At 38.1% G+C, this 16,751-nt stretch overlaps 1 protein-coding gene across 4 annotated transcripts in view; it reads left to right on the forward strand.

Annotated features, from left to right (window-relative positions):
• PI4KA (phosphatidylinositol 4-kinase alpha) overlaps positions 1–16,751 on the forward strand; it is a 56,600-nt gene that overhangs the window by 4,351 nt on the left and 35,498 nt on the right. For 3 of the 4 annotated variants that reach the window (XR_005840101.2, XM_046901194.1, XM_004945480.5), the window contains exons 5-19: positions 90–162; positions 492–751; positions 1,231–1,297; positions 3,190–3,338; positions 3,737–3,802; positions 4,787–4,883; positions 5,186–5,377; positions 6,108–6,208; positions 6,551–6,680; positions 8,444–8,576; positions 9,192–9,287; positions 9,777–9,960; positions 10,527–10,630; positions 10,954–11,122; positions 14,417–14,467. Coding sequence is in view for 3 of the 4 variants with exons in the window: in XM_046901194.1 (XP_046757150.1) it covers positions 90–162; positions 492–751; positions 1,231–1,297; positions 3,190–3,338; positions 3,737–3,802; positions 4,787–4,883; positions 5,186–5,377; positions 6,108–6,208; positions 6,551–6,680; positions 8,444–8,576; positions 9,192–9,287; positions 9,777–9,960; positions 10,527–10,630; positions 10,954–11,122; positions 14,417–14,467 (1,872 nt within the window). In the remaining variant the exon portion in view is untranslated. The remainder of the gene's footprint in view (positions 1–89; positions 163–491; positions 752–1,230; positions 1,298–3,189; positions 3,339–3,736; positions 3,803–4,786; positions 4,884–5,185; positions 5,378–6,107; positions 6,209–6,550; positions 6,681–8,443; positions 8,577–9,191; positions 9,288–9,776; positions 9,961–10,526; positions 10,631–10,953; positions 11,123–14,416; positions 14,468–16,751) is intronic. The other variant, XM_415062.8, reaches the window with a different exon arrangement.

Raw genomic sequence — 16,751 nt, forward strand, 5'->3', positions numbered from 1 at the left:
AAGTTTCACATGTAGTGCAGTGATATCAGATAAGATGATAATATATTTTTACCAAATGTGTTTTTATATGTCTGTCTTGAATGGTTTAGATTTTGGATGCAGTTCTACAAGTCATGCAGTTTCTGTTGGGAATGTGTCAGACTCCACAAATGCATGATAAAGGTACTGTTAAAATATATCTTAATGTCATTTCTGTATCTGAACTCCTGTTATCAGAAGTTCTCCTGCATTTTCTAATTACGAAGACTGCTCCTGAGATGTGAGCAATTCTTTCTGAGTTCTCTTAGCACACACTAACTCTGTTGCTGTCTGTTAAATATGGCAGCTAGATAAATTAATTTGTCTTCCATGATTTTTCCTCTGCTTCCACAAATAAATCTTTGTAAAGCAAATTGAGCTGAAACAATTCAATGAACTGATAGCAAAACCTTGGAGATGTAGCTTAAAGATACTCTTAATACTCTCTTCTTTTTTTCTTCTTTTTTCTACAGAATATTTATGCAAGTATGCAGTGCCCTGCCTGATAGGAATTTCTCGAGCCTTTGGTCGCTACAGCAATTCAGAGGAAGCTCTTCTTTCAAAGCTTTTTCCAAAAATTCCCCCACATTCCCTGAGAGTTCCAGAAGAGCTTGAAGGAATTCGCCGACGATCCTTTAATGATTTCAGATCCATTCTTCCCAGTTCTCTTCTCATGGTTTGCCAAGAAGGAACACTGAAGAGAAAGGCTAGCAGTGTGTCTAGCATCTCACAGGTTTGTATAACTAGCTCTGTTTTGGAACTGATTCTATGAAGATGTCCATGATCTTGATGGAATTACAATAGCTTTAGGCCTGGATAAGTGGAATTTTTTCTTAGGACAGTGTTTTACCACATTCAGTGATCTTTATTTTGGTTCCATGACTAAGCTTCAAAATAATTAGTGTCAATTAAACTAACAACTGTACTAATGTTCATATGGAACAGTTGGCAAATTCTGTTCCTTGTTATATGGTGGTATGTTTCATGTTATTATGTTATTATGAGGGAAAAAGGTGTTATGCTTATTGGAGAATCTGGGGAAACTGGCACTACATATCTAGAGTTATCCAGTGTGCTGAGCCTACATGAGTTCTCACAAGTTTTACCAGCAGCTGAGGGTGTTCGTTGTTAGGGGGAAACTTTCTATGAGAACTTACTGTCTGGAAGACTTCTCAGTAGTTTTTGAAGTATGCCTTCTGTGTGGCATTTCAGGTTAGTCCTGAACGTGGAATTCCCCCACCTAGCTCTCCTGGAGGATCTACAATTCATTACTTTGAAGGTAAATTATTTTGCAAATCAACAGTGCGTGATTTTTATTATTTTTCTTTCTTTACAGAAAATTGAGAACCAAAATTGTATTTATTTTATTCTCTGCCTTCTAGGATTCTTTAAGAAATTCCCCAGGACATGTCTGTTAGGGTTCAAAAAAGTTGTGGAGTAAAAAGCCAGTCATTCCATTGATTTCCAGGCTTAGTTGTTTCTGGCAGACTTTTGAGAGGCATGATTTCCTGATGCTAGGCAGTGCCTAGCATTGCAAAGCTTAATTCAACTATGCAAGAAATATTTCTGGAGATTATACAGAGTAAATTTCAGAAACAAATGTTAATACTCCACTAAACGAGTAAATTATGGATTAGTGTCTGGAAATTTGAGACCTCTGTGTCACACTAAGTCTAAAACAACGCTGCTTGAAGTAAACTTGATAGAGGACACTGTTTAAGACCTAGTAATTTGCTGAAGTTAAAAGCGATGATAATAAAGGAAACACTGAAGTTGATTCTTAACCACTGGATTATGACATAATTCTAGCTTTGAGGTTTTTCTGTTGTGACATGCAGGGCTTGTCTAGGACTTTACTAGGATTTCTAGTAAACCAATACTTGGACAAGTCCAGTGGCAAACAAGTTCCATATCTGAGTGCTTTGGTGTCTCTTGATTTTTGTCTAGCTGTTTGAGGTTTTTAAGTTTGTGCATTCTATATTTCTAGGTCATTTTCCACTCTGGAACTGTGGCTTAAATTGATTTCTTCCATGTTAAATTTCCTCTTTCTTCATATTACTATTTGTAGTGGCATCTGTCTTCCTTCATTAAATCACTGGGGTACAGGGTAGTTCAAGTATAATTCCTACATGGCCAAGTAAGAAAAAAACCTGTTTACGCTCTATTTATCCTGTTGAACCAAGCTATTAGGTTTACTACTGTGCTCTAGGTTCTCTGTGTTTTGAATGTGTTTTTTTTTGGTGATTTTTTTTTTTGGTTTGTTTTTTATGCGTTTTTTGTTGTTGTGGATTTTTTTTTAAGGAAAAAATGCAGAAATGCAGTACATTAGAGTGAGACTGTACACAAAACATCTCAGAACATGAAAAGCATGAGGGCAAGTCTTACTTTTTTACAGTTATATGGTTTGTGATATTATTGTCTTCAGAAAAATAGGGCTTACTGGTCTTGGTTGTTTTTTTGTGTGTGTGTTTCTCCCCCCCCCTCCTCCCCCTCTAGCCAAGACTGAGGCTTTAGGGATAGAAAAAAAGACTGAAAACATTTTTTTTAAATTATTGTTAATAATCAGTGCTGCTTGATAGCCTATTGCTCATAGGAGTGCTACTTTAGTACAGACAACTGAGTACTTTGAAAAGACTAAGATGTGATTTCAAAAGTGTAAACAGTGCCAAGAGCACTATAACTTGCAATCTATTTGCTTAACAGAATAATTGAATCTGAAAAATTATTTAATTTCAAATTGCAGTAATGAATTGGCATCTTTTCTAAGATGAAAAGCTTTTCCACATGTTTATTTGGACTAATCTAGGAATAAACTTGGCAAGATAGTTTTGACTCAGCATATTCTTCTTAATACTGTGTTCATGACTAACATAGCATTTACCAAAAAAAGTTCCAGGTCAGTAGTATGCTAAGATCTGTGAGTGGTGTCTGTGACATGAACTTAAGAAACTGAAATCAATTCTGTCTGCATGATTGTTGCTTTCTAATGGATATTGTAGTTTTGTGCCTTGATTTACCAACAGAATAGCTGAATTGAGCTTCCAAGTAGTTTGCCAGTTAGTGACTATACATGTGTTGCAAAATAACTCCTTTTAATGGTGATTCAGCACTGCCATTAAACAAAACTTGTATTTCCCTCCTCTCCCTAAACTTTTTTTATTTTCTGATCAGGTTCTTATCTTCCTGATGGTAGTGCAGTGGATCCTGAATATTACTTCACTACCATCAGCTCCAGTTTTTCAGTTTCTCCTCTCTTTAATGGCATTAACAATAAAGAATTCAACATCCCATTGGAAATGCTCCGTCAGCTCTTGAATATGGTATGTGATGAAACACTATGCAGGCTGCAGTGATTCTAGATATCCTTACTAGAGAAACATGCAGTTTAAGTTTTAGAATTGCAAATAAAAAGACTATGCTTATCTTCCAAGGTTTATGCAGTATTATTCTTACAGCCTTTAATATCATAATATTCCTAAAAATAATAATATTTCTATATAAGTAATATTCCTAAAAAGTGCAAGGGCTACTGGCTGCAGCTGTTTCACACATCAGCTGTTTTGCAGTAGCACACACAGGCCAAAATCTGTTAAATATTGTTGCAACTGAAAATTCTTGAATTGCATCTGGTGTTTTGCAGTTGTGATGGGTGTTTCTTTGCATGTGCAAAATTGTATCATCTTATATGTAGGAAGATTTTTTTTTTCCTGCTCTGTAGGTAAAACAGATCGTTGAAGATTCTCTGCTGAAGACCTTAGATGCAGTTGTAGCTGAACTTGCAGAGGTATGTTTTTAAAATCCCCTTCTAACGATCAGTACACTTCATTTTTGTCTTAATACTTAATACTTGGAAATTATTTTTAAAATTTAAGATATACCTTGCCTTTGCAAAAGGATCCTAGTTTTCCGGTTCATTTATTCTTTCAGTTCTTTTACATCTACCTTTGGATTGCGTAAATCTGGGAAAAAATATTTTTCACAAACATAAAAGGAAATAGTTGCTCTCTTACAAATGAGGTACTGAGCTACTTGATCTCTTTTATCTTTCTAAATTACATTAGTTTCCCAGACTGGTTTCCTATATTGTCTTTTCTCATGGTGATAGAATGTGAATTTTTGCTGATGGCTTTTTATTTCTCCCTCCCCTTTTTCTACGTTGGAAATCACAACTGTTCTCTGTTTCAAGAAGTGTAATAGTGTTATGCTTCTTTGACCTTTACTATTAGAGGTGGCATGTTTGTTTTTGTAGGTTTGTGAGTAATTGCTCCCCTTTCTATTCCCCCACCGTGTTTTCTGGGGTTAGCCCTGTTTCATTGGAGGTGTAAAGCTGAATTGGAAGGAGCGTGTGTTCAGTTTTGTGAGAATGTGTTTGCTGTTCTTTCCAGCCTTCCCTTGAGTGCTGCTGTATTTAGATTTAGGCCAAAGTGGAGACAGCTTCTGTTTATCCTTTCTCAGTAAAATGATAGATTTGATTTTTATTGTTGATTATTATTAAAAGACAGAGAGAAAATGCATGTTGTCTTCAAGTCAGAAGACTGACTGAATATTATTCAGTACACTGAGTTCATTTAATGCACTTAGTAGTTGTACTTATTCTTCTGTTAAATATAGCAAGAACAACAAGCTGTGAGGTTACTTCTGATGCATATTTTAAATGTTTGTTTACATTGCAGGAAGACAGTTGTGACTTGAATGTGAAGCTTTATTTATCCACCTTATGTAAAATACTTCATTTTTATTTTCTGAAAGCATGCTTTTTCTTTTGCAGATGGGCACTAATACAGATATCTATTATAAAACATTCAGTGATCCTCTTTATCTTGCTCAGTTCAAAATGCTGAGAGACACCTTATATTACATGAAAGGTATAGTATATGTGTATTTTGTGTAATTTAGGATGTATTTTGAAATGTTTCCATTTCCTAGCACCATTCTAGGTGCTAGGGAAGTAAAGGAAAAAAACTTTGTGTGTGACTGAAATGATCAACAGATGGCATTTCAATTGTCTGATTACTAGTTTGCTATGAAGCTTATTTTTTATGTAGAGCATAAACTTCATGAAATAATTGCAATCATAACATGGCAATGAATTTTATTTCTGCTGACTTTCTGATACGGTGGAGATCCCTTTCTTCTATACTAGTGCTATCTCTTTTTATTTCTTTAGACCTTCCCAACTCATTTGTGAAGGAAATCCATGATTTTGTGCTAGAACAATTCAACAGCAGCCAATCAGAACTTCAGAAAATCCTTCATGATGTTGATCGACTGCACAATGAACTGAGTCCCCTAAAACTGCGCTGTCAGGCTAATGCTGCCTGTGTGGATCTCATGGTGTGGGCTGTGAAAGATGAGCAAGGTGGAAAATGCTCTCCTGTCTCTGGAATGTCTGTCTTCTTTATTTTATTTTTAACCTGTAGAAGTATTTATAAACTCTCTGATGTTGGAGAAATATGAAATAAATTTGAGCAGCATACTCTTTGTTTTTAGAATTCAAGAGTCAGACTTCCATCAATAAATCATTTAATTAGATGACCAGGTATTTAGACGTCTCTGTACATAATTAAAATTCAGATTAGCTCATTTAGAAGGGACATTATAATTGTTGCTGTTTATTTTTAGTTTGTTTTCAATTATTGCTTTTAGTGTCTTAAAAGTTTCTCAGTCCGACAACTGAAAATGTTTTTTCTTCATTGCTGTGGATATTGGGAAGCTCCTTCTAAATTTTTCTAGTTTTCTTTCTTGTTCTATAATTCTTACGCATTCTCTGAATGCATGTAGTTTTTTCTTTTTCTTTCAATCCTTGTAATACTTACTTTCTGTAAGATATGAAGTATGCTTAAAATCAACTTTAACTACTGTCATTCTTTCAGACATAGTGTTTGGGGGAGGCTAATTAGTGCAGATACTAAGATTCCTAAGCTTTTTATTTACAGAAAAAAAGTGCTAAGTATCTTTGAGGAATTGTAGTATGAGGAGAGTGATAAATTCTTTGTGTGTTTTAGACATTTCAATAAGCATTGGGTTGCGTGTGGCCTAGTAACAAGACTAACAAACTTATTGATTTCTGTTGGATTTTTGGTATTAAGGTGCAGAAAATCTGTGCATCAAGTTATCAGAGAAGCTGCAGTCGAAGACTTCCAGCAAAGTCATCATTGCTCATTTACCACTCCTAATTTGCTGTTTGCAGGTCTGTCCTTATTGTATTTTACTCTACAATACGAGTGAGTGAGAGTTGGGTTGGGGGGTGGGGTTACAAGTTGCTAGAAAGCGTTTTATATCTGCTGTTTGCGGTACTTTTCATTATGTCTTTCATTTAGACTTCAGAGGTCTGGTGTAGAAACTAGATCTGCAGCAGAGAAATGCATTCAAAATGTTCTTAGCTCTTCTTGATCTTGAAGAATAATCTTGAGTGTTTTTAATTGGTATTTTGTTCTGAATTGTTTAGTATTATAGTCTGTTATATAAACTGGGATGGGTGAATTATTATTTGTTTGTTTTGGGTTTTTTTGTTTTTTTGTTTTGTTTTTAGGGTCTAGGTCGTCTATGTGAGAGGTTCCCTGTTGTGGTTCATTCTGTCAACCCATCTTTGAGAGACTTCCTTGTGATACCTTCCCCAGTGCTTGTGAAACTTTACAAGTACCATAGCCAATATCACACAGGTAATTGGATGGGATGGGGAGGGAAAGGCTGTATTAGAAAAGATATGCTAGTTATTATTCTGCAGCTTTATGGCTTGTTGAGGCTTTTGCTTACTGAGGCTTTTAGATGTTCTGTGGTGATGCATCTGTAGGGGGAAAATGGAGATTAATTACTGATTTATTTATTTTTTTTGGAGATAGAAGGAATGCAGATTGGGATAGAAGTATATCTATCAGTTGCATTAACAGTATTTGTACAACTAATTTTTATCTTTTGAGCAGCCTCACTGTGCCTGCTTTGTTAAAACAGATAGGGCAAAAGTTCTTGAGACAAGACTGGGTGAGATCACCAGCTATTGTAGTGTGAATCTTCATTATTGAGCCCTGTATTATGTGTATCTTATGACAAACTTACTGGTGATGTCAGTTTATTTTATATGTAGCTTAAAGTAGAAATAAAGAGTTGCATTCCTGGTCAAGAAGAACAAGTGTGTTGAAATACTGTGTTATTGTGTAGGCTGTGCAGCATGTGCTGATAAGCAAAGAATGGTTACTTCCAGTTTGCAGGTTGAGTGTTACATTTGTATTAGCTTATGTAGCAGAAATACTAAGTCACAGCCTGAAGCAGTGATGGAGCCCCTGATGGAAAGGCAGGGCCAACCCAGAGGAGCTCAAGTGCATTAAGTGCTCGTGAGTGACTGGGAGGGGGTGGAGCCAGGATCCACCTCTTCCCAGACCTCATTTAAAGGTTGGCAGTGGAGGTGAGGGTATCTTGCTGGAGATCCCTGCCTACCTGAGGCCTTTGAAAGGTAAGCAGCTTTTTTTCTTTGTCTCTATGTCCACAGCTGCTGCACTTGGGCTTATCCTCACTTGCTGCAGCCTAGGACTTTGCCACCCTGCTATTATTGCTGTACTTTCCATTGCACTGTAGAGTTACAGCATGTAACCAAGATAAGGTGGATGAAAGAATGTGAACTTCATAAGGCAAATCATAACTGAGTGTGCAAACGTGTTGGCTGTACTTTGATACTTTTTGGTCACACAGTGAATCAGCATTTTTGTGTAGTAGGATGTGCTTACTTGCACACGCAAGTGAGCAAGTGTTGTGAATTGACTTCTTAATCCATAAAAATGCTAGCCTTTTCAGGTTTGTTTTCAGTGTTAATCTTGGAAAAAGTGGCTAGCAATATAGTGTTCCATTTTTGTTCTGTGACTTCAGATTGCCATGGAAAATATTGTTTTCCTGGTTTGACAACCATGTGGAGTCTTTCTACTCTAGACTTGAAAGACATGATAGTGGTATTAAAATGGTCAAGAAAACTTTTGCATAATGACCAACATGGAGTAGGTTTTTCTGTGCAGTGTTGGTGAAAGACAATGAGTAGATAGGATTCAACTCATAGGATTCAACAATGAGTAGAGTGGATTCAACGTGTTGGGAGAATATTTGATGGTGTGTTTGTTGTTTTTCAGTTGTAGTATCACATTACAATTTCCCAAAAGAAAGTGTACAATGTAAATTACTTGCTAATGCAAAAGTACTCTTGTAATGCAAAGGCAGAACAGATAAAATGAGGACTGAAGGTGACTAAATGTAGGAAAAACTAAATACAGTGATAGCTTGCCAAGGTAATGAACACAGTTTCAAATTTCTTCAGCTGAACTCTGACCTGTCAAGTAGCCTGTTTTACACTTGCCAGATGCAGCTCTGCCTGTATGCTAACATCTTGGGAGATGGGGGAAGGATGTTTTGGATGGTGCTGATTTCTGCACTGTGTTTGTAGTAGGTGCTAATGACATCAAGATTAGTGTAACCAATGAGCATTCGGAGTCCACTCTAAATGTAATGCCTGGCAAGAGAAGTCAGCCATCCATGTATGAACAGCTTCGTGACATTGCCATAGATAATATTTGCAGGTAAGAAGTGTGTGATAACAGAGGAAGCATACACCATTTGGAATGTATTTTCTCTTTCCCTAGCAGGAAAAGTACTGGGACCATTTAGAAGGCACTGCACAGTGCTATAAATAAGTGTTGCCTTTTTCTGTTATGAACTGTTTTCCTTTAGACAATCCCTTGGTTCTGCATGTGTCCTAAATTCAAAATGGTCACTTAGTTTCATTGTTTTGCTTCCCACATACGTGGTACTCAGGTTTTGATGCTCAGCCAGGTTTTTGTTTCCTCTAACGATTGTTATTCTCTTCTAGACAGCTTCACAGAGCTGTAGGGAAGACAAAAAGTTGGTAATCAGAGACAAGGACTTAAGGGTGCTAAGTAAATCTACGTGATTCTAAATCTATCTTTTACATGTTCCCGTCTTTGTTGCTGCATAAAGCAGTAGCAGAAGTTCCACCCATTTTTTTTTTTTATGTATCTGTAGTACTTCTAAACAGTTTGTTCTTAGTCTTTAGTATAGACTCTTCTTCCTTATTCCTGGTGTGCATGTGCAATTGTACAAACTGAAATACTTGGTTTTGTTGGTTGTTTTTCCTCTACCTGTTGTAGCATGTTCTCTATTCATTTTTATTTCAGGTGCTTGAAAGCTGGCTTGACTATAGATTCAGTGATTGTTGAAGCCTTTCTTGCCAGTTTGTCTAACCGTCTGTACATCTCACAAGAAAGTGATAAGTAAGCTGTTAGTTATAAAACCAGTTTTTCCTTCACTTAACCAGCCCGAAACTTATTCTAAGGCATAAGTACTGGCAGCATTATTTTAGAATTAAGTATCTGAGATGAGTGAGGGTAAGTCCTATAGTAGCTGGCCAAACCATCTTGTCTTAATGCTTTGCACGTCACATTTACCTCCTTACTCTATTGCTTCTAGAGCAGTTTACAAACAGATTCTTGCATAGTGCATTTATATGTTCTGGTTTCTGGTGTTTTTTGTTTTGTTTTTTTTAAACCTGGCATGTATGTCTTTAATGCTAAATGCTGAGAGTAGGTGGGTGTGTAAGGGGCAGCAGTAGAGTTTAACTTTTAGAGTTTAAAGCAGTAGACTTAAATTTAGTATACTAATTGTTTCTTACGTGGGATGTACCCTGCTTTGAGGACTTATTGATGCTGGACAACTACATGTGTGACTGGGTGGGGTTTTTTTGTTTGTTTGTCTTATAACAGGGAAGCTCATTTGATTCCTGACCACACAATTCGTGCTCTTGGGCACATTGCTGTGGCGTTGAGGGACACACCGAAAATGATGGAACCCATCCTACAGATCTTACAGCAGAAGTTCTGCCAACCACCTTCTAATCTTGATGTACTCATTATTGACCAGCTGGGCTGCTTGGTCATCACTGGAAATGTAAGGAAAGAACTGATGAAAAGAGTTCCAGTTTATAGTCTTTTTCCTTCGGTTTCCTTTAGAAAGTGCATCTGCAAGGATTGTTTTGAAAGGTTTTCTTAACTTACTTATGCGTGCTTGTGCAATCCTATTCTCGCTGACATCAGAAAACAAAAGCTAAATAATAATGTGTAAAACTTCTGTGCCTGTAAAGAATATTAGTCCCTACAGAAGATTATGAAAGTTTAGAAAATGAATTTCATGTTCTTAGAAGTTAAGTAATTTCTAAACTTGGTCTGCATCCCTGACAGGTGCACATTATCATATTTCATATCAGTGATTAGCTTTTGAAGTTTTGTAAGTCCATAAGTTTAAAGCAATTAAGTGAACATCCAAGCAGTGAAAAACATTAATGAAAACACTTCAACTGTGTGCTCTTTAGAAGCTAAAGCTATTGTTCAGGTTACAAGTAGGTGCTTGAAGAACTTTTGTAATGCTTAAAATGTACTTTACAGTGTCATTCATCATAGCAGAGGGGGGTAGTATTCAATAAGCTTTTATTAGTATTTTTTTTGTTTATTTTACAGCAATATATATATCAGGAGGTGTGGAATCTGTTTCAGCAAATCAGTGTTAAAGCAAGTTCAGTTGTTTACTCTGCCACAAAAGATTATAAGGATCATGGATACAGGTAAGACTTACTTGTGTCCCTTAAATGCATACTGATACTATGCGGAATATTGTTTTCCCTTTCCAGAAACACAGTCCTTTGCTGTTTTTTGTCTGTAGTCATATCTGCTACAAGACGGTCGTTTCTTCTTGGCAATGACAAAATCATAAACAACAACACATCATTCACAGACAAAGCTGACAAATAATTTTTTCATTTAAATAATGACTATACTAGTTTTATTAAAAGAATTATTGGTCAGCGTTACTAAGAAAGGACTGAAATTAGAGAAGTCTGTATTGAGGGGTTGCTTGTTCATAATTTCTTTTTTCTTTTTTTCTCAGACACTGTTCCTTAGCGGTCATTAATGCCCTAGCTAACATCGCTGCTAACATTCAAGGAGAGCACCTTGTGGATGAACTGCTGATGAACTTGCTGGAACTGTTTGTTCAACTTGGGCTAGAAGGAAAGAGGGCTAGTGAGAGAGCAAGTGAAAAAGGACCGGCACTGAAAGTAAGATAATTGATTGTGGGTTTTTTTTTTTTCACTTCTATGCAGTAAAACTGCATTTTTACATGCGCAGTTCGTAAAATTGCATATCTTTAAACCTAAGAATGTATTTTTGTCCTGGAACTAGAGCACAGATCTGGTATGTCTCCCAGACACCTGGCTGATCTGAATATTGTATCTAAGATAAAGCAGTGGTAATTCCTATTGTACAGCTGCTCCTCAGTTTGTCTGAGCCTTGGTATGACTATCTGAAGAGTTCAGTTGTCAGAGGTGGAACTCCAAAGAGAAACTGGGAACGCTGACCTCTGAATACCTCTTACTTACTGTGTCTCAAAATGCAGCAGAACTCTGCTCCTACTTCTAGCAGTGCCATATGATCATAGAAAGTCTCAGGTTGGAAGGGATCTCAGGAAATCACCTAGTCCAGCTTTTTGCTCAAAGTAGTCATCTGTGTCATTCTGGTTAATCCTTTATTACTGTTATGACTGGATGCATCTGAAACCTTTCAAGATCCATGTCGATGCAAGCCTCTCAGTCTAAGCTTTTGGTAACAAAGTGAGCCCTCTCTGGAAGGAAGCTAGAGACCTGGTCACAAGGGATATGGAGAAAGGCCTTTCATGGACCCCCACTACATCCTTATCTCCAAATTGGTGGGTGGACCAATCTTTATCAATGACATCAGTGATGAAATTGAGTGCACCCTCAACAGGTTTGCTGATTACATCAGGCTGAGTGGTGTGGTTGACACATTGGAAGGAAGGGATGCCATTCAGAGGGACCTCAACAAACTTGAAAGCTGGGCCCGGGTAAATCTGATGAGATTCAACACAGCAAAGTGCAAGGTTTTGCACTTGGGCTGGAGGAATCCCAGGCATATATATAGACTGGAAGGGGCAGTCTCTGGGAGTAACTCTGCAGAGAAGGACCTGGGGGTCCTGGTGGATGAAAAACGTAACATGAGCCAGCAGTGTGCTCTTGCAGCTTGGAAAGCAACTGGTATCCTGAGCTCCATCAGAAGAAGGGTGGCCATCAGGGACAGGGAGGGGATTGTCCTTCTCTACTCTGCCCTCATGAGGCCCCATCTGGAGTACTGTGTCCAGGTCTGGGGCCCCCAGAACAAGAAAGACAGGGAGCTGTTGGAGGGGGTCCAGAGGAGGGCCACAAAGATTATTAGAGGGCTGGAGCACCTCCCATACAAAGATAGGCTGAGGGAGCTCGGCTCGTTCAGCCTGGAGAAGGCTGCGGGGTGACTTCATTGCAGCCTTTTAGTACCTAAAGGGAACCTATAACCAGGAGAGGAGTCAGCTCTTTGAAAGGGTAGATAATAGCAGGACATACTGAAGGAGGTAAGATTTAGGTTGGATATCAGGGGGACGTTCTTTACTATGAGAGTGGTGAGGTGCTGGAACAGGCTACTTAGGTTGTGGATGCCCCATTTCTGGGAGTGTTGGATGGGGCCCTGGGCAGCCTGATCTAGTATTAAATGTGGAATTTGGTGGCCCTGCCTGCAGTGGGGGGGGAGGGGGGGGGGGGTTGGAGCTTGGTTGTCCCTTCCAATCCAAGCCATTCTATGATTATATGAAAGTTGAGGTGCTCAATGACATCTTCGCCTCAGTCTTTACTGACAGAGGCTCTAGCCATGCTGCCCAAGCTGCAGAAAGCAAAGGTAAGAGCTGGGAGAAGGAAGTTATGCCTGCTGTAAGTGAAGATCAGGTTCGAGACAATCTAAAGAACCTGAAGGTGCACAAGTCTATGGAACTCAATCAGATCCATCCATGGATTCTCATGGAAGTGGTGGATGAAGTTGCCAAGCCCCTCTCCATCATATTTGAATGGTCTTGGCTGTCTGAAGTTCCCGCTGATTGGAAAAGGGGAAACATAACCCCCCATTTTCAAGAAGGGAAAAAAGGAAGATCTAGGGAGCTAGAGGCCAGTCAGTCTCCTGAAGGCCCTACTAAGGCACATGGAAAATAAAGATGAGGTGATTGGTGGTTAACCAATATGGCTTCACCGAGGACAAGTTATGCCTAACAAAGTTGGCAAATGACACCAAGCTGAGTGGTGCAGTCTACTCTCTAGAGGGAAGGAATGTCATCCAGAGGGACCTGGATAGGCTTCAGAGGTGGGCCTGTGCCAACCTCATGAAGTTTGACAAGGCCAAGTGCAAGGTTCTGCTTCTGGGTTGGGGTAATCCCAAGCGGATACAAGTTGGGCAGAGAATGGCTTGAGAGCAGTCTTGAGGAGGTAGATTTTGGGGGTGTCAGTTGATGAAAGACAACATGAGCTGGAAATGTGTGCTTGCAGCCCAGAAGGCCAACTATATTCTGGTTTGCATTAAGAGATGTCTGGTCAGCATGTCAAGGGAGGTGATTCTGCCCCTCTTCTCTGCTCTTGTGAGACCCCACCCCTCCGCTTCTGGAGCTCCCAGCACAAGAAGGGTATTGAGCTGTTGGAGCAGGTCCAGAGGAGGGCCACGAAGATGATCAGAGGGCTGAAACACCTCACCTACAAGGGCATGCTGAGGGAGCTGGGGCTATTCAGCCTGGAGAAGAAAAGGCTCTGAGGAGACCTTACAGTGGCCTTCCAGTTCCTGAAGGGGCCCTGAAGGAAAGCTGGGGAGGGACTTCTTATAAGGGCATACATCGACAAGATGAGGGGAAATGGCTTTAAGCTGGAAGAGGGGGGACTTAGGCTAGATATTAGGATGAAATTCTTTACTGTAAGGGTGGTGAGACACTGGAACAAGTTGCCCGGAGAGGCTGAGGATTCCCCCTCCCCAGAGGTGTTCAAGACCAGGCTGGATGGGGCATTGTGCAACCCCCATACATTAGGGGTTTGGAACTAGATGTTCTTAAAGGTCCCTTCAAACCCAAACTATTCTATGATTCATTTTGTGATTCATTCTGTGATTTAACATGGGCATTTTTCTTGTGGTTGTTGGATATCAGAAAAGAGGTTATATCGATTAATATTTTCCACCTTAAGGCAAAGTATCTAATTCTGAAGTTTAAAAGACTGTTCTGGAAGGGAACAAGAGGCTTTTCTTCAAGAGGCTGCAAGAGGAGGCTGCCTGAAGAATCTTGTTGAAAAGCTTCTGGCTCTCTGTCCACTGTTGTGGATTTCAAAGGTGTTCTCTTGGCCACCTTACACACATCCAGCTGAAAGGTTTGGTTTGTAATTGGCAATGTATGTTTTCATGTGCATAGGCGGTAGGAGTGCATGATGCTTGAAATGTCATCTAGCAAGTATTAGAAATATTTTTGCAGAGGTTTTTGATGATTCCTTCTTCTTTCTCAGGCTTCCAGTAGCGCAGGGAATCTTGGTGTCCTTATTCCTGTTATTGCTGTGGTAAGTACCCAGTTGAGTAATTGAATAGTTTTTCTCACTTATATCAAGTATCACTACTATTGCAAAGTCAAATGGTTTGATTAACAGCTAGTGAACTAGTGTACAAGTAAGCATCCAGTATGCAGTAGTATAGTTAATAATTTAACTGTGAATCACAAAATATCACTAAACATGAATTTAGAGAGTTCTGTGGGCTAAATAGTACCACTAAATAATACCATGTTATACTCTGTATAATGTATGGCGTGCAGTGTAATAAACAGCACTTACCCAAAGAAAAAGTGCCTAGAGAAAAAGTGAAGACCAAAAGTTAAAAATAAAGTTTGGCAGTGCAGCAAATTCTGCTTCTTTAAAAAAAAAAAAAAAAAAGAGGATGTAGGAGAGGAAGTGTTATCAATTATCCTGTGTATCCTGAAACTAGAAACTAGAATTGGCTATCATGCTGATAGCATTTTAGGATTCTGGTGGCCATTCCAGGTTCACATCTTCTGTTTATCTGCTTTTCGTTATTATTTTTTTTTTTAAAGTGAAGTGTAACTTCTAATCCATCCAAAAATTGGTGTGTGACCTTAATAGACTCCCAATAAAAAGCTTATTATGTCCGAGCTGGGTTCCCAAGTCAGGAGGACTAGTCAACTCACTGTAGTTTCTACAGGACTTTTAGATGTAAAAGATCCAGACAAGTTTATTGGAAGACAAAAAGCATCAGGTCACTTTCTCCCTCATGGAGTTGAATTTTTCTTTCGGTTTTTTTTTTCTTTTTTTTGCACAGCTAGTGGGATAGAAGAGGAAAATGTATTACATACATGCAGTAAGCATGCCTATCTGTAATTTGCTAATACTGTACATCTGTTAACAAGAAAAAAAAATAATGCTTTTCATATTCTGCACTCACATTGCTTACTGAACATTTTCCAGGACGAGAGCCCTAAATTAACACTGATGACATAGAACCTTCCTCCATCTCTTCCATCAGTTTCCAACATAACCAAATCCTAGATTTGCAGAAATGTATTTATAAATGACTTGGATTACTATTCAATATCTGCTTAGTTTTTGAATGAAGTAGCAGATCTTGTGTTGAGATGTATAATCTAGTGGGTAGTATTTTTGACTTATCACTTAAGCGAATGGTAGTGTCATCGCTGATGAGGGTGCAAGATCATTCCTTACATAATGGAGACAAAAAAAGAAAGATTAGTGTTTGTTAGAGACTTAATGTAAAAGTTATGGAAATAGTTTTGTTTCAGATTTTTATTGATGTATTTTTTTCTGAATAGCCAGTGAAAACTGCATTTTTCTTAACTAATGTGACCTTTAAATAGAGTCAATGCCAGAATCTGTAGCAAGAGTTAATGGTTACATTATGGTTGTTGAAGCAAATATTTGACTTTCTTGCACAATGTATGAAGAGCGTGAGTTTTGAGCAGTAGCTGATTTGCTTTTATGCTTGACCTCTTCCCCTTGAATAATTCTGGTTACTTAGGTTGCAAAGACAAAAGGAAAAAAATCAGATCCTCCAGCTCATTTAATCTGTGATAGACTGGTTATATTTGGGATGTGAATATTTAATATTTTGAATATAGATAAAGATGAAATGTTTACATGAATTATAACGGTTTGTATAGTAAAACTTCAGTACTAAAAATCGTGTTCCCTGTGTTGACTTTTGAGTAAGCACAGTGTAAGCTAGAAATAGAAACATCTGGGTTTTTTGTTTGATGTTAGTTTCTTTGGCTATTCTGTTAAAAATGACTTTATGTATGAGGAAAATAATGGTAGTAGATGAAAAATTACAAATGTCAGCAATGTGCAATCAGTGAGTTTAATATTGAAAAATACCTTCTAAAGAGTTGCCTTACTTCTTAAGCTGTTTAAAGTGTTGGTTTATGGCTTTTTTTGTAGCTTTTTGTATTTTTGTTAACGTGAGGGAAATTTATAATACAAATATACTTAGATTTATAGAATATTTGATTTTGGATATAACCTAAAAAATCACTGATTTGAGAGACGTGTTTTAGAAGTCAAGATGCAAAGGAAGGTGAAAGACATGGGCATGTTCAGAGGCTTTAATAACTTGTATGTAAGGTGTAGCTCTGTTTCTGATACCAGGTTGGTGGTGATTTGCCTGTACTCCGTAGAATATTTTCACTTTTTCAGATATGAAGCAAGCTTGTTTGCAGTCTTAGTGCATGATTTGAAAAGTTTTGTCTGTTGAGTTAAGCATGGAGAGTGCATTTGAATTGTAAACAAACATTGTCATTGCTATAAATCAATTTTTGTA

This window comes from Gallus gallus, chromosome 15 (genome assembly GCF_016699485.2).
Source record: "Gallus gallus isolate bGalGal1 chromosome 15, bGalGal1.mat.broiler.GRCg7b, whole genome shotgun sequence".
Taxonomy (NCBI): Eukaryota; Metazoa; Chordata; class Aves; order Galliformes; family Phasianidae; genus Gallus; species Gallus gallus.